At 36.6% G+C, this 25,198-nt stretch overlaps 1 protein-coding gene across 5 annotated transcripts in view; it reads right to left on the bottom strand.

Annotated features, from left to right (window-relative positions):
• The window catches only part of LOC129751924 (elongation of very long chain fatty acids protein 6), a 128,885-nt gene that overhangs the window by 99,698 nt on the left and 3,989 nt on the right, over nt 1-25,198 (bottom strand). The window contains exons 1-2 of one of the 5 annotated variants that reach the window (XM_055747712.1): nt 4,513-4,631; nt 2,866-3,314 (exon numbers count right to left, since the gene is read on the bottom strand). In XM_055747712.1, coding sequence (XP_055603687.1) covers nt 2,866-3,038 — 173 coding nt within the window. In that variant the 5' untranslated portion in view covers nt 3,039-3,314; nt 4,513-4,631. Of the gene's footprint in view, nt 1-2,865; nt 3,315-3,954; nt 4,051-4,131; nt 4,262-4,290; nt 4,489-4,512; nt 4,632-25,198 lie in introns of those variants that run through there. The other 4 variants (XM_055747710.1, XM_055747713.1, XM_055747714.1 and 1 more) reach the window with 4 other exon arrangements.

The following is a 25,198-nucleotide window of genomic DNA, read 5'->3' as shown; positions in this document are numbered from 1 at the left end:
TTTCACAAAATTTATAGTTTTAGAAACCTAGTAATGTAACTCAAATATTCACCTCCAACACACATCACATTTATCATATTTTGTAAAGTATCGCAGCGTTTATGTAATTACATCACTACAATCGGTATAAATTGGCTTTCTGGTGAATACACATTTATTGCGAAAATCTTGCTTTAATATACTCAAACTACAGTGCAAAGTTGAATTGAAGTCTAGGAAAATCTGAGAAATTGCAAATTGCCAAAAGTTTCAAAAAAACAGCTACCTTTGTAAATTCGTCAAAAAGTCTTTGTTTCGTATTTTGACAATCTAAAATGCAAAATGAGTCAAATTACGTCAACATTTTAATTCTCTTTTCAAAATTTATCTGATTTGACCTAAACAATTTTGACGGTTCATTGAAAAGTACGGTTTTCATAGCACCTTTTTACAAACTTCAAAAACATATATCCTTGTGTGCAACGTATAGCTTCTAATTTCAACTTCTTGGACACTAAGTGAAATTTTTTGAGCATTTCAGATCTACAGTCTTTTTTCCGAAGCATGTCTTTTTGGATTTTTTCCTTAGACTTTGTTGTAGTGTTGTAGCTTAACGTTGCCTGAGAAACAAATTTGAGTTACATCACGAGGTTTCCTTAGTAAAAATCGGTTGGGAAACGAGAGATATATTGTTTTTAATCAGGAGTGTCAAATTGACACTTCAGGGAATATAAATTCAATTGGCAGGGACAATAAATTCAATTGACATCCCTGCTTGTGCCTCGCAAAGCATTGCATGCACTTCGCTTGGCACCCAGCAGTGATGTCAATTGAATTTATTATTTATCGATTCCAAAAGACATACCCGTGTTAAACAGCTAATAACTTTTTTGCCTAATAAGATACGAAGTTATAGTTTTCAACAAAGTTCCTCAGCGGAAAATTTCCTACGGAGAATTTCTAAATTGACACAAAAACCATTAGCAGGTTCGGTTCCAGAGGAGAAACAAAAATGATGTTGATTTTTCAGTACAAAATATTTAATTTTCCCATACAAACCTAAAAGTTCAAATTTACTCATGTAAACGTTACTTTAAAAATCTGCAAAAAATCATGGATGAGTTTTGAACCAAAACGAAGCTTCTTAGACCCCAGGGATTGAGAAATTCGAAAATGACCCCAAATCGACTCAGTCTACGCTGAAGAGTTAAAACTTCTGGGACGGATGAGGGTTAAATATAAACTGTATAAGATATAAACGAAAGATTTAACAAGTTTTATTTTTCTCATAGGTGCAAACTAATTTAGAAAGTTCTAATGGGCTTGTGGTAAACTTAACGAAACTTCAACAAATTGCAATGGAATAACGCTAAATTTATTTAGATGAGAGAATCTGTGATTGATGAACCACAAAACAAACCAAAAACAAGCAGCCAGATGTTTGGTGATGTGTTATTTAAAAATCACGCAATTTTAAGATGACTGATGCATTTACACAGCCTCAAAACAGTTAATGTTGTTTTGATAAGATCCAACGTATTAAAAGCATACCATTCTAGTGTTAAAAACATCAAACTTTTTTTTTGTGGCGTTTAAATAGCTCGGAGAGCTGACGCTGGAAATGAAAATTAGAGATAGTTTGGAGAAGTAAATTTGAAAGTTTAGAGTAGGCAGCGTAGAAAAGTAAGCGATCATGAGACGTTGGTTAAACCATCATGCACTTCATTATATCCATTCCAGCTGGATATGGACAGAATGCAGTTCAAGATAACAAACAAACCCCTCCTGATACCAGTTGGAGGAAGGACAAGGGTGGGTTCGAGACTGGCCTCTACTTACTCCCCAAGCATCTCGGCAACTTATGGGATTCGAACCCAAAAGTTTTTCTTGCCGATACCGGGAATCGAACCCAGTACGCCTGGGTTACCAGACTTGCGCCAGCCTATCCACTAGACCACATCAGCGCAAAAAAAACACCACATCAGCGCAAAAAACATCAAACTTTTTTCAAATAAATATGTTTATACTATCGATAATGTCTTTTTTATTATTTTACCGACATTTTATTTAGTGAAGATTCCTTCACAAGTTGTAATAATTCTTCAATCTGAGTCTATAGGGTAAACCTAAATCTGAGTTCTGGATTTCAATCCTGAATCTAAATTTTTAAATTGAATCCTTAGTTTGGATGCTGTATGGGGACCTGGATTAGAAATAGTTCTTTAAATTTGAAGTTTGAACCTTTGATCCTAAATTGAATCTTCATCTAAATTTAGACCCAAATTTTTTTTTCAACTGACATTTCCAAATATCATAAAGGAAAAGTCCAGGTCGTAGGCTAGATGACCCAGCTTCGAATTAAACCTCTCGATAGATATCGGTAGCCACCCACAAATCGTCACTAGCAGCAGCAGCCTTATGTAAGCTGACACGACAAAAATTCCTGACGAAACGAAACAAAACGGGGGGCACAATTATCAGCAACAGTTGGATCGCCCACTCTCTGTTTCAACAATGAACGAATGTTTATTTATAACGTCATCAATTCCTAATGACAACAGATCTGAACCGCGTTTTATCTTCGACTCATAAACTTTAGTGATAAATGTGTGTGCTGTTAGGCTCCAATAATCGCTTGGGCGTCGTCATCGTAACTTCAAGCGTGCCAATGTCACACCGGAGTTCAGCTCTGTAATAGTCAAGAGGATCGACGCATCGACGAAGACGCTTATGATGCTTAGTAGAGCATCATCTTCGACACAAATCAATTCACACGCTGCTTGTGAGCCTCGTCTCGAGTCTGTTATATAATACTGACTGCTTAAAGACGCAGTTTGGTTCAACTGAAAAAAATGCTTTTTAAGAGAAAAAAAAAACTTGACTCACCTGGGCCGGTTTTGCATGAGATGCTGTCCCCCGAAGATGACGGCCATGTAGATGCCGCAGTAGTAGAACACATAGTGCCAGTTCTTGACCATCCAGACGCGGGTGTCCTGATGGATGAACTCGTTCTCGAAATCGAAGATGTACGAGTAGTTGGGGGTGATTTCGACATTCATCTTGGCGGCTGGCGGTTTGCTTTCTGAGGTTTTGTAGAGGCTAGGATGCAATCAATGGCTCTGGTGTGCTGCTCAAATGTTGTTGTTGTGCCTTAGCCGCCCAAGTCTAGACACCGGGGCGAGTGTGGATTTCTTCGCGGAGGATGAACACACCAGAGAAATCGAAATCGCGTGCTTTCCAGTCGTTGCTTAATTTATTTTTCCACTTTGTTGAGACTCTCTTCTCTTATATCACTCTGATGGACTTTGGAATTTAATCACTGAAACCCCCTAGCGCTGTAAGGGCGGGCAAAACAGAGAAAAATATTTATTTTTTAGTTCAGCCGAGACAGATTATCCAATCGACTGAATAAATTTTCAACGCGCCAAACGCTTTCGGTGGCCGCCTGAAGTCACCCGGCTATCATCATCCACTTTACACTTTTTGAGCACACCGAACTAGTCACAGAGGTCGTGTAGATCGGTCTTCGTCGTTGGATTTGGAAACATCACCGACTATATCTTACTCCTTTGCCATCGCACTTGGAAGAGCAATTTATGAAGAGTCGATTACCCTCCGGATTTGATCCGTTTTAGCCGGTTCGAGTTCGGTCTTAGGTCTGCACATGCAAATCCAGCTGTTTCCTAGTGATTTTTTTTTTCGACAATCCAATAAAGTGAATCCGTGACGAAATCGCCCTCCACAGACATCAATTTATTGATCGATACCACGTTGTAGACCGACAGACCGAACCCGATATGGCAAGTATGTTGCTCTATATCCGCTTTCAGAGTATTTTTTTTTCGATAAATTTGGGAGCAGAATTCCAGAGAGAGATAGGTAGTCGTGATTTTCCAATCCACTTTCTATTATTTTGTTTTAATTCGATTTTCGACGGCCACATTCTTCCACGGATAGGCTAGAAACTAAATTCACCAAGCCCCAGGTTCGGTCATCCGGCAAAATCCCCTAGCAGCGAATCGAGCAGCTGCCTGACCTTGTCTGAAACACTTCACACTGATGAAATGGGCACCGCTGTTTGCTTAAAGAGACCCACCCTCTTCCCCAATCATCCACGAAGGAAGAGATTCTTCTCTGCACACACAGCCCTACCGGAAGTCACCACCGAGCGAGGAGCAGCGAGATTCGATTATCTAAGAGGCTTCAAACAAATTTGCAACCCTTCCCTAATTTACACACTTAAATAGAAATAAAAAATATCCTTCGTGTTAAAAGAAACTTGTTTCACTCTTCCAAAAAAAAAATTGGTACCGAAAAATTCCAAACGTTGATAGCACTCTCTAGAGGAGGAATTTTCCCCTTCGCAGGACAGAAACCGTGTTGTGTGCGGCTAGCTCTACGGTCGATAACTGACTGGCAGACCGTCGAAGAGTCCGGTCACAATTTTAAGCTGCTAACACACTAGACTCTAACTCTAGCCAATTCGAATCCAACCAAGTCGGTGCTGCTGCTTCCATCATGCTTTTTGCTCACCACTTGCGTATACGTATGAAGGTACGAAGGCCGCCCAAAACTTCTGGTCCTCGATTCAATATTGGAAAAAGTTTCGATTATACACTACTGCTCTGGTGCTGCTGCTGTAAGCTCTGAGAACTGGAGGAGCACGCGGTTTTCGGGGCCTCCTTGCTCTTGGAAGAGAGTTGGAGAGTTGTGCTGGCTGAGGGAGAGCCTTGTACCCGGATCGGATTGGAACCGGTGTTTCTCCGTTCGCTGGAATGGCATGCATGATATCATGGAGACGTGGTCGTCGTGATTGATAAATTTGAGCTGGGCCGTTGTGAATGAGAGAACCCCTCGCGAGAAATACAAACACACACGGACAATTGGTGATAAAAAGGGTGGATGCATTGCTCGAAAATAACCCACGTTCTGTATTTCTATAGATTTCTGAATAGGAGGCTATCCATCCATTGCAGAAGATTGATTAAAAACTTGAATTTTTGAAAATCATTTTAAACTATTAATTAGTGTATAGGCAGGGCCGGATTAAGCCATCGGAGGGCCCGGGGCAATTTTTTGTGAGGGGCTCTCATGATTCGTTTTTTTTTTCAAATGCTATCCAAGAGAATACAAAACATTTTAAACGTGTAAAAGAACTGGAGATGTGTTCAATATATTCTCTTCAAATTGCCATGTTTTCGTTGTAGAAATTTGTAGTATCTTCAAATAAACATAGTTCTTTTATCAAGTGCAAACATTGCGGAAGAGTTTAGAAATTTCTCGAAAATGAAGGCCTGGTTAGAGCTTCCAAATGCAAAATTTTATTCTCAATTTTTTTAATACTCTTACCACCAACTTAAATTCTCAGATTTAGAATAATGACCGAATAGATATTTTAAATGATTTTCATTTCATCATTGACCGTCGAGTAATTTTCACCTTATGACAAATGGAAAGTTTTATGAAGATTTGAAACATAGAACACAAAATTCAAAAAAAAAAAATTTAACAAAATAATTACACCTAGGTTTTTTTTACGCGGTTTTTTTTACACGGTTTTTTTTTACACGGCTTTTTTTACACGGTTTTCGGGAATTAACACGGTTTTTTTTTACACGGTTTTCGCGAATTAACACGGTTTTTGAGAGAAAATTGAGTCCTTTTCAAGTCCTTTTCAAAGGAAAACACTTAGAATCTTTTTGAAGTTGGGAAAATCTTAGCTCTGAGACTAAGAACGTGGAACATGAGACCCCTGAGACCTGAGACATGAGACTTGGGACCTGAGACCTGAGACCTGAGACCTGAGACCTGAGACCTGAGACCTGAGACTTGAGACATTAGACCTGAGACATTAGACCAGAGACTTGAGACCTGAAATATGAGACCTGAGATCTCAGACACGAGACACGAGACACGAGACATGAGACTTTAGACCTGAGACATGAGACATGAGACATGAGACATTAGACCTGAGACATTAGACATAAGACATGAGACCTGAGACCTGAGACCTGAGACCTGAGACCTGAGACATGAGACCTGAGACATAAGACCTGAGACATGAGACATGAAACATTAGACCTGAGACATTAGACATGAGACATGAGACTTTAGACATGAGACTTGAGACCTGAGACCTGAGACCTGAGACCTGAGACATGAGACATTAGACCTGAGACATTAGACATAAGACATGAGACTTTAGACCTGAGACATGAGACTTGAGACCTGAGACCTGAGACCTGAGACATGAGACATGAGACATTAGACCTGAGACATGAGACATGAGACCTGAGACATGAGACATGAAACATTAGACCTGAGACATTAGACATGAGACATGAGACTTGAGACCTGAGACCTGAGACCTAAGACTTGAGACCTGAGACATGAGACATGAGACCTGAGACCTGAGACATTAGACATGAGACATGAGACATGAGACATTAGACCTGAGACATGAGACCAGAGACCTGAGACCTGAGACATGAGACCTGAGACATGAGACATAAGACCTGAGACATGAGACCTGAGACATGAGACCTGAGACTTGAGACCTGAGACATGAGACATGAGACCTGAGACCTGAGACCTGAGACATTAATGTCTAATGTCTAAAGTCTAATGTCTTATGTCTAATGTCTAATGTCTAATGTCTAATGTCTAATGTCTAATGTCTAATGTCTAATATCTAATGTCTTATGTCTAATGTCTAATGTCTAATGTCTAATGTCTAATGTCTAATGTCTAATATCTAATGTCTAATGTCTAATGTCTAATGTCCAATGTCTAATGTCTAATGTCTTATGTCTAATGCCTAAAGTCTCATGTCTAATGTCTAATGTCTAATGTCTAATGTCTAATGTCTTATGTCTAATGGTTAATGTCTAATGTCTAATGTCTAATGTCTAATGTCTAATGTCTAATGTCTCAGGTCTAATGTCTCATGTCTCATGTCTCATGTCTCAGGTCTCAAATCTCAAGTCTCATGTCTAATGTCTCAGGTCTCATGTCTCATGTCTCAGGTCTAATGTCTCATGTCTCATGTCTCATTTCTAATGTCTAATGTCTCATGTCTCATGTCTCAGGTCTCATGTCTCATTTCTCAGGTCTCATGTCTCATATCTCAGGTCTAATGTCTCAGGTCTCATGTTTTGTGTCTCAGATCTCAGGTCTAATGTCTCATGTCTTAGGTCCCATGTCTCAGGTCTCAGGTCTCAGGTCTCAGGTCTCAGGTTTTAGGTCTCAGGTCTCAGGTCTCAGATCTCAGGTCTCAGGTCTCAGGTGTCATGTCGAAAGTCTCAGGTCTCACGTATCAGTTCCCAGGTCTCATGTCTCAATTGTCAGGTCTCAAGTCTAAGGTACCAGTTCGCAAGTCTCAGATGTCAGGTCTCATGTCTTAAGTATAAAGTCTCAAGTTTCAGGTCTCAAATCTCAGGTCTCAGGTGTCAGGTCTAAGGTCTAAAGTGTCTAGTTACATGTCTTATTGTTTCATGTTTCAAAGCTGCATAAATTTAAAGGTCTTTTTTTACACGGTTTTCCGCAATTAGCACGGTTTTTTTTTACACGGTTTTTGGGAATTAACACGGTTTTTTTTTACACGGTTTTTTTTTACACGGTTTTTTTTACGCGGTACGTATATCAGTGTAAAAAAAGACCTAGGTGTATATTCAAATTTTATAGAGATACAGATATAAGAGTGGAAGAATTCAAAACTTCAAATAAGGTTGTTTTCACAATCACAATTCAGTGTCTCATATCTAAATCATAATTTCAAATCAAGTTTTTAGAAACGAAATATAAATTTAATATTAAAAATGGAGATTTAAAGTTACAATCACAGCAGAAATTGCACGAAATGTATATTTCAATTTTATATCTTTGAAACACAAAAAGCGTTTTCATGAGATGTTTATGAATATGATTCTCATCAGATAAAAAAAATGTTATCAAATTGTTTTCTAAATGTGACAAAAGTTTCATTCGATGCCCCCAACGGTGTCTCTGAGAGAAAACTTTATTTTTCTAAAATTAGCAACGCTAATTTTTGCACCATTCGAAAGATGGGACTTTCCCCTTTCAGTTGAGCCCAAATTTGAAATAATCCACCGGGGGGTCTAGAACATTTTATTTTTTTGAAGATTTTTTAACCTTTTTAATGGTGTTTTCAAAGACAAAATCATACTAATCACTGTAAAAACGCTCATTTTTCCTTTAGCACAAATCCAACGTCATATGTCAATAATATGATTTAATAGGAAATTTCCCTGGCTAGAATTTTTTGGAAGGCATCAAAGTGATACAAATTGAGAGAAAAGAGTTGGAATGTCACGAACAGAGTTATTATTATTTCATTTGTAAAATCTAATAAAACTTCTCACCACTGATTGTACTAAGACCAGAAAAAGTATTCTACGAGCTTTGTTATTGATTGTAGAGTGTATAAATGTTCAATATATTTACATTAAAAAATAAATCTTTTACATGAAATTGAGCCGGATTACCTGAAGTTATGAGCATTTGAAGGGTTTTATTCTAGAAAAATTGTCTCCCGCCTTTCTTGAAAATTTAGTTATTTATATTTTGAGCTAATTTAGTTTTAATACTTTATGAACAAACATCTAGGGCTAGGAAAAAATAAAATTTGCTTCTTACATTTAAGCCAAAATTCTAAATAATTCACCTGGATTTCATAATCCAACATCTTCGTTGAAAATCTTTCATCCTTTTTGATGATTTCTGAAGGTTTTCATACTTTTCACTTTAGATTGATTGTAAAACCTTAGACACGGGTATCACAAGCAGTGATGCCACATTTCTATCGGTATTTTGAAACCCCAAAAAATCTTTTATCGGTATGTAAATCCTAAAAATCGGTATGAAAATCGGTATTTAAGGTGGATATTCAAAAATGCTTACATTTTCAACTCCCTAACGTATTTTTCTTTGAATAGATTCTTGCAATAAACAGCAAGTCCAAGAACTCTTATGAATGTTCATTTTTAGTTCAAAACTAGCTGACTAAATGTGTTTTAGCATATATTATTGCGTTTTCTCTGTAACTTGGTTCTAGGTAACACTAGTTTAAACAAAATGACGGTTTTTAAATTTTAACAGAACTTACTGTACATTTTTTTTAATTCTAAAACTATCTGCTTTTGCTGACGAAAGCAAAAATCACAAATGAAAATTCAGCAGAAAATCCGAAATAAGTGTTTCTTTCCAGTACTCATAACTGAATGGAGATTTATTTTAAAAGTTACCGTTTGATAAGAAAAATAGGGGCATGGCGAGCACCTTCAGGTTGCACGTTGGTTAGGCATATAAATTAAGTAAAAACTTGAGACTTTAATATTTGGCTAAAGTTGTGAATTTGATAAATTCGATAAGGCAATAATAGAACCAGGTCAACCTAAAGGAAATTTTAATTTAGTAAGCACTTACAAATCCAATGGGTTTTTGACGTTCGAGGTAAATATGGGCCCAATTTGATGTTCTTCGTTTTATTGATAGATTTTCGCCAATCTGGCCAATTCAGCTTTTAGTATTAGATATGAGTTCAAAGGATTAGAAAAAGAAATGATTGCAGAAAGTTGAGAGTAGAGATGTACCGAATATTCGGTCGGCCGAATATTCGGCGCCGAATATCGCCGAAAAACCGTTAAGCCGAATATTCGGCTCACCGAATAGTTGAGACAAGTATTCGGCCGAATAGGCCGAATAGGCCGAATTTCTACTACAAACTTGTAAATTCTCAAATAACTTTGGATAATTAATAAAATATCCAAAAGTAATGTTGTAAAAGCTACACAATCATTAAAAACTTATGGTTTCAACAAAACATCTAAGGTGTATCCGCCTATCTTTCATTGTAGATTGGTACAGGAGAATGCTGAACGGTATGGCTTTATACTTTGATTAAAGTTTATTCCAGATATTCTAGATATATTCCGGCTTGTCCATAAATCCAGTAAAGAATCCAGATAAGCCAAATCTGGCCGGGATGTCCAGATATTGTTTAATACTTCCCGAGTTTTGCTCGGGTTTATTCAGGTTATTTGCTAAATCAAATAAAAAACTCAAATTCCTCTTCTTTTTTTTTGGATTTTGTGCTCAATTTTTCAAATATTTCAAAATTTACATAAATTTTGCCCTTTTATATTTTTTTTTTTTTTTCAAAAATCGTTCCGAATGCCTGACCGACTGGATACGTGTGGTTAGAAGTATGGTATGCGTAAGATTAAAGATCATCTATCAACAACTATTTTAAAGATATCTTGCTCAAATTCAACCTTCATCAAATTCAGTATTAGAGAAGCAATTTCAAATAGCTTGGCACCTGTTTCGACATGTTTTATCCCAGATTTCACAGGAACGCAATCTCTTTGTTGATAAACGCCCTAGAAGCGACAAGTCATCTGATGACTTTTCAGTTATTGGTGACATTGACTTCGTTCGTACTGCAAGTTTCCGCTTGTGGGACGAACCACGCTAGGCCTACTATTGTGTGGTGGTTGCTACAACTCTATCAGTATCAACCACTGCAAGGTAGTAGGCCCGTGAGGAACAAAACGATGAAATGTGATGAAAAGTTTTCAAATTAAAATTACCCTCCCGCTCATTTTCAACATCTTTCACCTTATTCTAATCTTCTATCCGTCTATATTCTTTCAATTCTTAAAATATTCTTTCTCAAAGAATATACAATTTCACCGATATAGCCGATAAAATAATTTCATTATACTCAATGGAATTGTACAACACTTTACCAATGGACATTAAGAGAGAAGAAAACTTGACTTGTTTTAAAAATAAATGTTTGGCGTTCGTGAAAATTAATATAAGTATATAGTTTAAGTTAGTAATTAAACTACTTGATGATGATTAAAACAACTGAACAAACGTCTCTGGGCCGCACATGACAAATTAGCAAAAGCAACGCGATCTGGGGCGCGGTAAAACCCTGAAAATGGACTCATGTGTGTGTGGGAAGGGGTTTTACCCTAAAATGTCCCTTTTCTCAGATGGTCCCTGTTCAAAAGTTGAATATAGCAAGCAGCAAAATACAAGGAAAAAAAAATAAAAAGGCAATGATGGACGTACATGGGAATAACATTCAGAAAAATGAAGCAAATCAACAGATCAAAAAGTCAAAGAGACATCATTAAAAATATCTTTTAAGATAATCCAGCCCAAGTTCCCATGTACGGGGGATAGTGGAGGGCCATCACCATCATCATCAATAGAATATTCGACCGAATATTCGGCCGAATATTCGTTTGGCCGAATAGTTGAAAAGGTCAATATTCGGTATTCGGCCGTTCGCCGAATACCACTATTCGGTACATCTCTAGTTGAGAGGGTTGTTGCTTCAATTTTTTTATAGCCAATAAAAAATAATTTTATTTTATGAAAAATCACGCTTTAGTCATATGAAAATCCATAAACTTTATGCTAAAATATATGAGAGATGTGCTCTAAAAGGAGGTGTTCTTCCGAAAAAGATTAAAAAACAAATATTTTTACTATAACTAAAACCCATTTTGCCTGGCGTGGTCTTTAATTCTGCGATCTCTGCAGTTTAGGTACTTATGATATCATTTATTTGGCTAACAAGATGCAGAAGGATTGAAGATTATACCGATGATATTAACAGATGGAAGTGAACCGTGTATCTGATTGCACTTCAAATCTCGCCATACCCCATCTGGCGACGAGTTGAACAAGGATTATGATTATATTCAAACGGTGTATGTATTTCCTTGAAAAGTTAGCGTCTCACGAGACAAGCGCTTTAATGCGGTCGTCAATTGAGATTGACCTTAAGGAACTTCTATTGGCAGTCGCAGAAGGTCAAATATCAGCCTTGAGCTTAGTCCATTGGCTTTGAGGTTGAGTACCATAATAGTGCATCATTTGACAGAACAAAGGAACAAAACAGCGTGAACAACTGAACGAATTATGAGAGTGAGCCGTGGAGAACTTTGCAGAATACTTTAAAAGTTGTACAGATCAAAGTTACGCCACGCCAACTACCGAACTTTGTCTTCTTACGGCGTGTTCGTAAACTGATTTGTTTGGGTGACGCATCGATTTGTTTGGTAGATGTCAAATCACCTTGCAATGCTTTTGCATAGTTTGTTTAATTTACGAACGCCAGCATCGATAGAAAAAATCACTTCGATAGAACAAATCAATTTACGAACACGCCGTTACTACGGGACCTTTACGAGAATAGCTTGAATGAAGTGGAAATGTTGAAGTGGAATGAATGTTGAGTTAAAATCTTAAAAATCGGTATGAAATCGGTATGTTTTGCCAAAAATCGGTAATCGGTATATACCGATTCTTGGTCAAAATGTTGCTCAAAAATCGGTATAAATACCGGAAAATCGGTATGTGTGGCATCGCTGATCACAAGCATTATAAAGTGTCACATATAAAATTTTAAAAAAAATTTAACCTTTTGTTTATGTTTGATTGCATAAATTAGTGTTTTTGGAGGCACTCGTGTGTGTAAAAATGTGGTCTAGATTTGTAAAAAAAAAATTCTAGATTGTTCATTTTTCTCAAAAGTACACGAACTGAACCTAATTTCTTTCATTGATTTATTTATAAAAAGAAAAAAAGGAGATTACAAAATCTCAACATCAACTTTGTTTTCAACAATTTTAAGAGGTTGATTTGATGTAATACTATTATCCGAAAATATTTTCTCAATTCACTTTGAGTTGTCAGATCTGAAATAATCTTTTTTTATTTCGTTTTCTGAAAAATTTTCATTTGTTCATATTGATGTTTTTTTTTTCAAATTTCCTAAGCAGAAAAAAAAACATGGGTTTTAAAATAAAAATTAATTCATCTCAATACATTGGAAAAAAATTGAACCAAAGCTGGCTTGCAACAAACTTGTATACAATCTACATTGCACGAAATCAAACAATCGAGAAAATTAAGATCAAACATTTGAAAAAAAAATTCTAAATGACAGGTAATATTACTCTCATCCTCTACAGTTTGGCATTCGCTCTTTCAACTGTTTGAATTTTTGAAAAATGTATCAAATCATTATTTAAAATATCTTAAACTTTATTTATTCCCCACTTAGGGATTTTTAGAAAAATCGGAGTGATAAAAAAAAAAGAATTTGATATTTGTTCCGGAATAATAAAACCCCAAAAATGCTCATAACTTCAGATAATCTCGATCAATTTTATGTAAAAGATTGATTTTTTAATTTAAATAAATCGTTTGAACATTTCTACACTCTACAATCCATAACAAAGCTCGTAGAATACTTTTTTTGGTCTTAGTACAATCAGTGGTGAGAAGTTTTATTAGATTTTTCAAATGAAATAATAATAATAACTCTGTTTCTGACATTCCAACTCTTTTCTCTCAATTCGAATCACTTTGATGTCTTCTACAAAATTGTAGCCACAGATAAAAGCATGATTTTGTCTTTGAAAAGTACCATTGGAAAGGTTAAAAAATCTTCAAAAAAATAAAATGTTCTAGACCCCCCGGTGGATTATTTCAAATTTGGGCTCAAATGAAAGGGGAAAGTCCCAGCTTTCGAATAAATAAAATCGTTCCATCAGAGACACCGTGGCCAAAGCCAAAAGGGCAGAAGTGAAAAAAAAAAGAAAAGAGATTAAATGTTGAAAATACAGTATCAGTTTTCATTGAAAAAAATCAGATAAGAAATCCAAATGAGTTTAGTACCTTAAACTTTGTTTGTAAGTTGTAAGTTCTCAAAATTCAGAAAAACCATACAACCGAACTTCAATTACTGAAGAAACAACACAACACTTGAAAATCTCAATGAATTGAATCTAGAAAACACAAAAAAATATTCATGTTAAGAGAATCACTCAATGATATGAGCAACTCAACTATGAGATCGTTTTAATGATAATTTGAGAATGATCATTTAAAAATGATTCAGGATATTAACTTCAAAAGATGGGAAAATGTTGGTTAAATCAGTTGAAAATGTTTAAATACGAATTTTAAACCTAAGACAGAAACTGGAATGGAAATTCAATAAAGAAACTCAGTACTGTCGATTGGTGCAATTTACGCAACTACAGTGTGTATAAAGATTTTGTTTTCAAAAATCGGGAGGAAAAAAGAATTCATCAACCAACGGTTATTTCAATAAAAATGAATGATAAGTGAAAAGTTTTAATAATACCCGGTATTAACCCGGATATTGCCCTGGTAAAATTCTGAGATGTTTTTCATGAAGCTTCTTTGCACTCTCTTGGCACTGTGAGCCAGTTTTGACGAAATTTGCTGCTATTTTAGAGCAGTAACTATAACTTGGAAAATTAACGTAAAAATAAACATTATAATTGTGCAAGACGTTTGTATGGATTTTTTTTTTGTTTCGATTATAGTCGTTTTACCATCTTTATGGCATTCGCGACTGAGGAGATCTTGACAAAATATCCTGACTGACATGTTTCGTTAAAAAAATGAAATTTGAAGTATTTTTCCACATATTTTTTTTTTTAATTCGGTTTAAATTTTTTCCCAGATTTTGAAACTTTGAATTTCAATACCAAGATTTTGATGTTCTAAGCCCGAAAATTTTTCTAACTATTCTAGATATTAATTCATGGGGTCCCCTTTAGTTGTTATATTTCAAGTTTTCATTCTGATTTTTTAGTTTTGATAACGTTTCATTTATGATGAATGATTTAAGTCATGTTGAAACTTTTTTTTTCCTCGGGGGCCCCCTTGAGCCGGGGGGCCCGGGGCAATTGCCCCTTTTGCCCCCCCCCCCCCCCCTTTTAATCCGGCCTTGTGTATAGACCTTATCGGTGAAGTGATGTACTTTTTAGTCAGACCATTCCAGGATTATGTAATTTTTTAGACGACATTGTTCGATATCACCACCGTTCCAGAAACTTAGCTTAGCTTAGCTTGTTTGGCTACTCATATCCACCTTAAATCATTAAGCTCGAAGTGTTTGTCGAATACTTCAGAATGATTTGAATGTGTTCTCTGAGTTTTTGATCAGAACCAACATGAAAGTAAATAATTCAGGGGCCGTTCAGATACCACGTGGACATAAAAATGAGATTTTTGACCCCTCCTCCCCCTCCGTGGACAAGCGTGGACATTTGGCAATCCCCTACCCCCCTCCACGGATGTTCACGTGGACAGATTTGAATTTTTTTTAAATCTAATTTGACAGTTAGAAATCACCACTTTCTGCCTTTCTGTTATTGAAATGGCTGATTTTGAAAAAAAAACGAATAAGCATGTTCTGGTATAAAATAATTTTAAAAATTTTAAATTTTCAAATTATCACGTTTATAAATTGCTTTCAAGTAGCTACTAGATAATTGTTCAAACTTAAACTGAAAAGCTTGACATGACCCAAACCCCTACCCTCCCCCCTGATAAACGTGGACATTTCCATGCCCCCTCCCCCCTTTAAGTTGTCCACGTGGTATGTGAACGGCCTCTCACACACATTGCTGCACACCGCATTTCTTCACCAATTTCATCTCATTGAACCTAATCAAAATCATAGACGAAATTAACACTTTTTTAACCCATTTTAACTAATTGGGAAATCTCTCTTTATAAATGAAAATAATACACTTGCTGTTGAATAGCAGAAAAATTTAAGAAATGTTTCAGTTATCTATTTATTCAGATCTTATTCATATCCGCGCAAGGTTACCACAATGAAATTGAAGTGAATTAATTTTGCAAATAACAACTAGCTATACGTAAGAAAAAGCAAATATAAGTTTTGGATAAATATTGCTATATGTTTAAAACAGATTTTAGAACTCTAATATTCTTTTTATTGTTCTGGTACAAATTTCTTAATAGTGATTCAGAAATATAGCGTTGTTTTCATCAATTCTGCAATCACTTCATTGTCTACATTGTCGTTGAAGAATTTTATTTTTAAATCTAAATTTAATTTTGAAATAAAATAATGATATATGATTAAGAACTCCGTACCCTAGGCTGTAATGGGTCACGGCGACGGCGTGCATTACTGTGTTTATGGAAGTTGAAGGTTTGGAAACAGACTCTAAACTAACATAAACCTGAGAGGGCGGTTGCACGTAGCCTTATTCGATATGAGATCATAGGAAAAAAATTAAAAGGTGATTGAATATCGTATACTTTTTCTTTGATGATCCATGTTGATAAGGTGAATGGGAGTTGAAACACTTGCCCTCCCTTCCGTTGGACAACAACAGCATTGCGCAGTGGAAATATCACAATTTGTTGTTTTAATGTTGATATTTCCACTTTTCCATTATGCGCAAGTTAGATTAGAATAGACAGTATTGTAAATGAATGATAACTGCCAAAATTAGATAGGCAATTTAATTGTACAAGAATTAGATGGATGAGGATGTTAACAATTGGCATGGTTAGGTATTCAATGTTCAATGTGCTACTAGGCAAGGTAAAGTAACAGTTTCCTTCTCCCCAATGCTCTAGTAAGTGTGCATTTGCGGTTTATGAATTTCGAAGGTTTATTCTTAAATCAAGTATTTTACAAGAACTAGAGGCTTATTGGATTAAGGTGCTGTTTAGATAGTTTTCTGTCAAAAATATTTCCTTTGCGTTTCAAAACTTTTTGTTAGAATTGTCTATTTTTTGGTTAGGTATGAAATTCAAATAATGAAGTAAAAGATAGATGATAGCACAGCAAAATAATATTGGAGATTTATAAATAGGAGTGTAATTTATTTCATCCGAAAAAGATTGAAGAAAGTTGTTCTGTGAAGTTGTAAATGTTCGAGATTTTAGAAGAACAGCATAGTTCTTTCTCGTTTTAATACTTTTTTATTGTAGTTCGATCTTATAGCTTGATTAGGTTTGAAATTCAAATAAGGAATGTAGAAGATAGAAGGTATGATTCTGATAAACAAGAACCTACTCGTCCAGGAAAATAATATCGGGGTTTTAAAAATTGACATTCATTTTAACCAAACCAAAGATTGAGGAAAGTTGTTTGAGAAGTTGTTCAAAATTAGCAATGAGGTTTTAGAAGAACAGCATCGCCATTTGCATTATGGTTTAAATCCTGTTATTTTGATAAGTCAATGATAGTACAAAAGATATTGAAGATGCAATTCATAATTGTATTTCTATATTATTTTTTAATTTCCAAAACATTTGGTACAATTATTATTTGTGTTTAGCGAAATTCTATTAATTGCTGCATTGAGAGATAGCTTCTTATCTAGATGTTTTGTTCTGAATTCGAAAAATATGTTTTTTTAGTCAATCTAAAACGATAATAAATTCAAAGTTATTGCATCGAATAAGGTTAGGTGGCAGGTAGGGATAACTCAACTACGGTAAGATAGTGAACCCTTCTGACAATGATATCGAGACGTAAGCATATGATAACTTTTGCTACCATACTGTTACTGCTCGGTTGAATTGGAGGTTGGGTTAACTCGAAGCTCATGTAGGGCCCAATTGTCCCAGTCCGTCGAGCACTATCTTAACGCTTCCCTAATCTGGTGCTTCAGAACCCTCGGGCTCTGTTGCCGCTATCCTACTCTAAGCTATTCTACACTCATGTAAATTTTCCTCTCCTGTCCCCCGATCTGTTTTTCCTTTCCGGGTCAGCCAGGTAGCTCATAAACCCATACAAAAAAAAAAAAAAAAAAATATATATATATATATATATATATATATATATATATATATATATATATATATACTAGCTGACCCGGTGTGCTTTGCTACACCTTTCAAAATCAAATGATATTTTCAAAAATAATTCAAATTTTAATTGTTTTATTAGCATTATTTTAAATCCAGTTATAAAATAATTCATAAGCAACCGCTATAAAATGAGAGCTGCAGCTGGAGTTTCTAATTGCAACACAAAGATAACTTAAACAAATATTCTAAATCTTGCGCTATAAATTTATGTTTAAGATCTGATAATTTGAATCTGTCTGGAGGGTCTCAAATTAATCGTACGCAAACAATCTGAATGGAGGTTGTGGTTTTTAATAATCATACCTAATTTTTTCGTTCCTAAAAATCCTCTTATATCAAATATAGTTCCATGGGTGATCAGTTTTTAAGCTTTACAACAAAATTTATATGGAGCCTCCTCCTTTCTTCGCCTCTCTACACTGTAAAGCATAAGGATCTATAACAATCTTAGAAACATATCTCGTAGCCAAGTACTTTTCCATGCCATATTTGTTTCCATTTGTTGGCTTCGTTAGCATAAATTGAGAACTTATGCTAACACTATTGTATTGGGCTCACCTCCCTCCTCCTATGTACCTACTCACTGAAAGGAGAATGGTGTGTCAGATAATCATAGAATCATACCCAAATGATTTTCCATGTTAAGTTTTGTGCGTTTCTCGGATTTTGTAAAAAAAAAGTCAGATGTAAGCCTCCTCTTCCCTTCCTATATTCCCAATTTTATCATCCTACTGCAAGAAAGGAATTGTTTCACAAAGAAAAATTTTTTTTCTTACTCAAATACTTTTTGATGCCAAACTTGGTGTCATTTGCTCGATTAATTCTCGAGTTTTGCAAAAAAAAAAAAATGGAAGCTCCCCTTTTCCTCTTTATCTCTTTCCGCTGAAAAAAGGTGGGGGCTTCAATTTATGATAGAAACATTTCTCGTATCCAAATACCCTCATATGCTGAATATGGTTTAATTTGCTCGATCAACTCTCCAGTTATACTGAAAATTGTAAGGGAGACCTTTCCTCCCCCTTTTCATCCACCTCCTTGAAGGAGTCAGGTATACCAAATATTCATAGAAGCATTTCTCGTACCCATATATCGTTCCATACCAAATTTGGTTCCATTTGCTGTTGTAGTTTTTGAGTTATGCTTTAAAAATTGTATGAAACTCCCCTCCCTCTTTCCTTTCTCCCCGCTGGAAGAAAGAAGGGGTCTCAAACAATCATTAGAACATGTCATGGAGGGAGGGGTACCCAATATTCATAGAAATATTCCTCGTACCCAAATACCACCCCATGCCAATTTGGATACCATTTGCTTGATGGGGGCTCGAGTTATGCAAAAAATTGTCTTTTGTTTGGGAGGCCCCTCCCTCCCTTATTGAGAGAGGGAGGGGTCTCAAACCATAATAGGAACCTTCCCCTGCCTCCAATACCCACACCTGCCAAGTTTCACGCAAATCGGTTCAGTAGTTTCCGAGTCTATAGGGAACAGACAGACAGACAGACAGACAGACAGACAGACAGACAGACAGAAATTCATTTTTATATATATAGATATAAGATATATATATATATATATATATATATATATATATATATATATATATATATATATATATATATATATATATATATATATATATATATATATATATATATATATATATATATATATATATATATATATATATATATATATATATATATATATATATATATATATATATATATATATATATATATATATATATATGATTAAGAACTAAGAGCTTTGAAACTCAAATTCATTGATTTACTCTTGAATTTCAAGTTCTCATTCGAGATTTCTAACTTCTTTTTTTTTAATATGAAACGAATTAAATGACATTTTAACCCTTCAACAAAAAATGTATGAATAAAGTGTTTTTTTTTCATTTTGTTAAAAATTTTAAGTTGATAAGAAAGGGGAACAACATTTTTTGGCCTAAACTTAAAATACTTAATATTTTGTTTATCACCCTCTAGTTTTAGAGATACGGCGAGTAGAATTTTTAAATTGGTCAGATTTTGGTGAAATGGATCACCTGTAACTGACAAACTAAAAACCTACATGAAAATTGAAAGCTGAATTTCAATCAATGTACTATCCTTCATTCAAACGGGGATTCAAATTTATCGAGAAAATTTGATATGTTTTGTCGAGATAAAGGGTGATACGGTCAAAATTTGATCAAGGGAAAACGCGTGTAAATCGGTGAAATCGTTTACTTAAAAAGTCAAATAAAATTTCTTTTTCAAGTTTAATAAATATAAAATTCAGAAAAAATATCCAGTTAGGCTTCCGCTTTTCCAAATCTGAATTGCCGGGCCTTACGCTTAGGGACCGTTCACTAATTACGTAAGCACGATTTTGGAAATTTTATATCCTCCCTCCACCCCCTGATAAGAAAAAGTAAGATTTTTAGAAACCCCCCCTCCCTCCCTAGTAAAATCTTACGTTTTTTATTATTTGAGAAATTGACACGAATTTTTCAAAAATAGCTTGAAAATAGCAACTTACTATCTTCAGTGGGCATTTTCGAAGCTTGAAAATATTAAAAATATGACAGCCATACTTCAGATCAAAGCACTTTTTTAGTAAACTAAATAACTGCATTGGAAAAGCACAATTTATACAAAATAACAGATGAATACGATCACTGTCCTCAATGCCGCCTACAAAGTGCTGTCCCGAATCCTACTCCGTCGCCTAACGCCACAAGCAAACAGAATCGTGGGAAGTCATCAGGCCGGCTTCATGGAGGGACGGTCAACGACGGACCAGATATTCACATTACGGCAAATCCTCCAAAAGTGCCGTGAACACCGAGTCCCTACGCACCATCTATTCATCGACTTCAAAGTCGCATACGACACGATCGACCGTAACGAGCTATAGAAAATCATGGACGAGAACGGCTTTTCCGGGAAGCTGATCAGACTGATCAAGGCGACGATGGATGGAACGCAGTGCTGTGTGCGGATTTCGGGTGAATTGTCGAGTTTATTCCAATCTTGCAGGGGGCTTCGACAAGGTGATGGTCTATCCTGCATGATGTTCAACGTGGCGCCTGAAGGTGTTATTCGACGAGCGGTGGGAGAAATGCGGGGCACGATTTTCAACATGTCCAGTCAACTTATCTGCTTTGCCGATGACATTGATATAGTCGGCAGATCATCTGAGGCGGTGGAAGACATCTACCGCAAACTGAAACGCGAAGCAGGAAGGATTGGGTTGATGATTAATACGTCCAAGACGAAGTACATGCTGGCCTGCGGATCCGAGACCGACCGAACCCGCTTGTCCAGTAATAACAAGGTCACGATCGACGGCGACAAGCTGGAGATAGTCGAAGACTTTGTCTATCTCGGTTCACTGGTGACCGCAGACAATGACACCAGCCGTGAGATCCGGAGGCGAATTATCAGCGGAAGTCGTGCCTACTATGGACTCCACAAGCAACTGCGGTCGAGAAGACCTAGCCCTCGCACGAAGTGTAACCTGTATATGACGCTCATTAGACCGGTTGTTCTCTACGGGCACGAGACATGGATATTGCTCGAGGAGGACCTGCGTACACTCGGAGTATTCGAGCGACGAGTGTTAAGAACCATCTTTGGCGGCGTACAGGAGAACGGAGTGTGGAGGCGAAGGATGAACCACGAGCTCGCGCGACTTTACGGCGAACCCAGTATCCAGAAGGTGGTTAAGGCTGGCCGGATACGCTGGGCGGGACATGTTGCGAGAATGCCGGACGACTGTCCTGCGAAACAGGTGTTCGCTACGAATCCGGTAGGAACAAGACGAGCGGGGGCGCAACGAGCGAGGTGGTTAGACCAAGTGGAGCGTGATCTGGCGAACGTGGGGTGTCCGAGGAATTGGAGAACGGTTGCCATGGACCGAGTGAATTTTAGGAATTATGTTCGTCAAGTTATGTCGTGAGACGGAATACTATATAAATAAAAAAATAAAATAATAACAGATGAATTGTCATAAACGATTATAAAAAAAAACATTATTTAAGACATAGCATTTTCGGGGTCCTAACAATAATTTTCAATAAATTTCCACGCAACCGAATAAACAATATATAAACTAAATTCCGATAAAAAAAAGAGTTAAAGATCCGGTTAGAGCAAGGTACTATAAAAAAATTGTTATGTTTTTGACCTCAAATTCCCAAAAATCAAAAAAAAAAATTCTACATTACAAGAATTGGTGTAAAAATGTTTAACGACAATTACGTTGTTAATTTATTTATTTTGTCAAATTTCGTAGACTACAATTAAATAACCTTAACGGCTCAGACTCATTCCAGCGGTAAGCGATAAAGTTGTAGGATTTTTTGGTAATCGTTTGTAAAATTTACTATCTAAAATGCTTCATATTGATTCTTTTAAGTTTTTTTCTTGATGATGCTATTTTCAAAATATGATGGATTCAAATCGTTGTGTCACAACGCGCCAATTTCCTTTTTGTTTCTATGAATTTCTCAATAAAAAGATCGTGATGATAAAAAGCGGAAAGCGACGATCTTTTCATATAATGTGATTCAATGTTTTTGGTGACATGTTGGCTTGAATTGATTCTCTGTAAATTTTATAAAACCAGCATTTTTTTTGTAATTCAAAGACATGAAAAAAAAAATAACATAACATAAAAAATAACCAACAAAAAGATAATAACAAAAATGAATAAAACCTGAGTAATATGGTTTCATATGGTTGTGACAAATCATCAATGTAAAATTTCTCACGTAAGATATTCGGAACCCCCCCCCCCCCCTAGTAAGAGATCGTAAGCAAATGTAAAACCCCCCCACCCCCCCTATATGCTTACGTAATTAGTGAACGGCCCCTTAACCCCTGCCATCAGATTTTGTACAGCCACCTTGTCCACCTTCTTCGCCGCAGAAAGCCAGTTTGCCTTGAATTGCTGCTCGTCCTTAGCAGTTTTTATGGTCTTCTTTAGGTTCCGCTTGACAAAAGGCCAGTATTTCTCAATTGGGTGGAGCTCAGGCGTGTTGGGAGGGTTCTTGTCCTTGGGAACCACCTGCACGTTGTTGGCGGCGTACCACTCCATGGCCTTTTTACCGTAATGGCAAGATGCCAAATCCGGCCAAAACAGTACGGAACAACCGTGTTTCTTCAAAGGCAGCAGACTTTTATTCAAACACTCTTTCACGTAAATTGCTTGGTTGACAGTCCCGGAAGCTATGAAAATGCTGCTTTTCAAGCCACAGGTACAGATGGCTTGACAAACCAGATATTTCTTCGCGAACTTTGACAGTTTCATGTGCTTGAAAATATCTGCTACCTTTCCCCTTCCTTTTGCCGTATAAAACTCCTGTCCCGTAAGCTGCTTGTAGTTGGCTTTGACGTAGGTTTCGTCGTCCATTACCACGCAGTCAAACTTTGTCAGCATCGTCATGTACAGCCTCCGAGATCGCGCTTCGGCCGTCGTATTTTGTTTATCATCGCGATTTCGAGTCACTACATTCTTGTAAGTCGATAGTCCGGCTCGTTTTTTGGCTCGATGCACGGTTGTAGACGATACACCCAGCTTATTTACGGCATCTCGGAGAGAGAGGTTAGGGTTTCGCTTGAAACTACCGGCAACTCTCTTTGTCGTCTCAGCGGTTTCCGGTTTTCGATTTCCCCCCGATCCAGACTTCCTGGCTGTCGACAAACGTTCCCCAAACACTTCAATTACATTTGTAACGGTTGATTTGGCAACTTTTAGCGATTTTGCCAGTTTTGCGTGCGAGTAGCTCGGATTTTCGTGATGCGCGAGCAAATTTTTGATACGCTGCTCTTCTTCCTTGGACGGCATTTTGACAACTGAAGAGTGAATTCCAAAATCAAAATAGGAGCAATATTCTACACAGACACACACCTTCAAAATGAGGGATGTTCAGGTATTTTAAATGCAAAACTGAAAGAAATATGTCAAGTTGATATTGACCAAATTTTGACCGTATCACCCTTTATTGCAGTACTCACAGTTGATGAGAACCTTGGCTGGCAGCAAGTGAAGGCGCTGGCTCCGTATCGCCAGCAGTGGAGATCTTTTATCTTAGCGCTTTGCGTCGGTCAATCGGCGCCGAACTCTTAGGTAGATAGGTAAATTCTATGAAAAAATTTGAAGTTCTATCATTTTTGTAACAAGTGATAGAGCTTTATTTTCTTCTTCAAAGTTGTAGAATACGTGAAAACATGAAACTTTGATGTTGCAGATTTCTATACCAAAAAGGAGGCCGAAAAATATTTTTTTACTGACCATACACAAGATCTGAATGGCTCGTTTGCGAAGAAATAAGCAAAAAACAGTAAGTTTATCATCAGATTACACGTGATTTACAATGTGATGAGGCCACATGAAACGAACAAATGTTGATGAACATACTTTTAAAGTTTGTACAGTGTTTGTATGTAAACTTTGATTGCAAGCAAATAGCTGTGGTTATATGGGTTGTCTGCCTAGAAAAAATATAAATTTTACGAAAAAAAGAAGAAAATTGCAGAACCACCCTAGCTATTTCACATGTAGTCTTTCATTGTGTGCATACTACAGTCTCAATTTTTCAGATCTCTCGAATCGAAAGCCTCAGCGCTGGCTGGTTGATTGATTTTAACCAGAAACCGAAAGCTCCAGAAAATCATGTTCCATTCTTATCACTCTCCGGCCGAATGCTCGCCCAAACCAAGGCAGCAAGGCTCTCGATTATGCTCACCACTCACAACATAATACGATGTTCTCTCCTGCCCGAGAAAGCCCTCATCGAGTCGACAATACGTATGTAGGTACATGCTGCTAGTAGAGCATATACCGAGAGTTGAACATCAAATCATACAACGTGTCCGTGTTTCTTGCTGCTAGCTGGCTGACTAGCTAGGGGCAGCTGGGTTGGTTCCCTCTTTTCTCGAGATCGCATGGAATGCAAAGAACATGGGAAGAACCTCATTGTTGAAAACACCGCCACCACCGGCAGGAAACAAGATGTGGCGTGAGCCGACGGACGGGTTATGTCGGTGTGTATGTTGGTCATTGCTAGTTCAGCAATTTTTTTACAGTGCACACTCTCGCCTGAGGAAACATTCGGGGGCTTGGTGAGCATTTATGAATAGCAAAGATATTATCTATCATTTAGCATATTCCAACTGAAAGTTCCTGAAGGGTAGGTAATGATTGAGGTTTTGGCATTATCGAAAACACATTGACCCCCTCCTCCTCATGCATTCAAACTTTTTGACAACGTAATAAAAAAAATCGAATAGTTAAAAAAATTAAGATTAGTATCCTACTTAAAAATCTAGCAAATTTGAAACAGAGAGCATATATTTACTCTACCTTGTCCATGCAATTTTTTTTCAGTTCTTTATGATAGAGATTTTTACTTTTCACTGGTTTATCTCATCATGCAATAGCTTTTTTTGTAAAGATATAAGCAAACACACCAACCGAGAAACTAAGAGTTCAGTAA

The sequence above is a fragment of the Uranotaenia lowii genome, chromosome 3 (genome assembly GCF_029784155.1).
Source record: "Uranotaenia lowii strain MFRU-FL chromosome 3, ASM2978415v1, whole genome shotgun sequence".
NCBI lineage: Eukaryota > Metazoa > Arthropoda > Insecta > Diptera > Culicidae > Uranotaenia > Uranotaenia lowii.
This window is presented reverse-complemented; position numbering and strand designations above follow the sequence as displayed.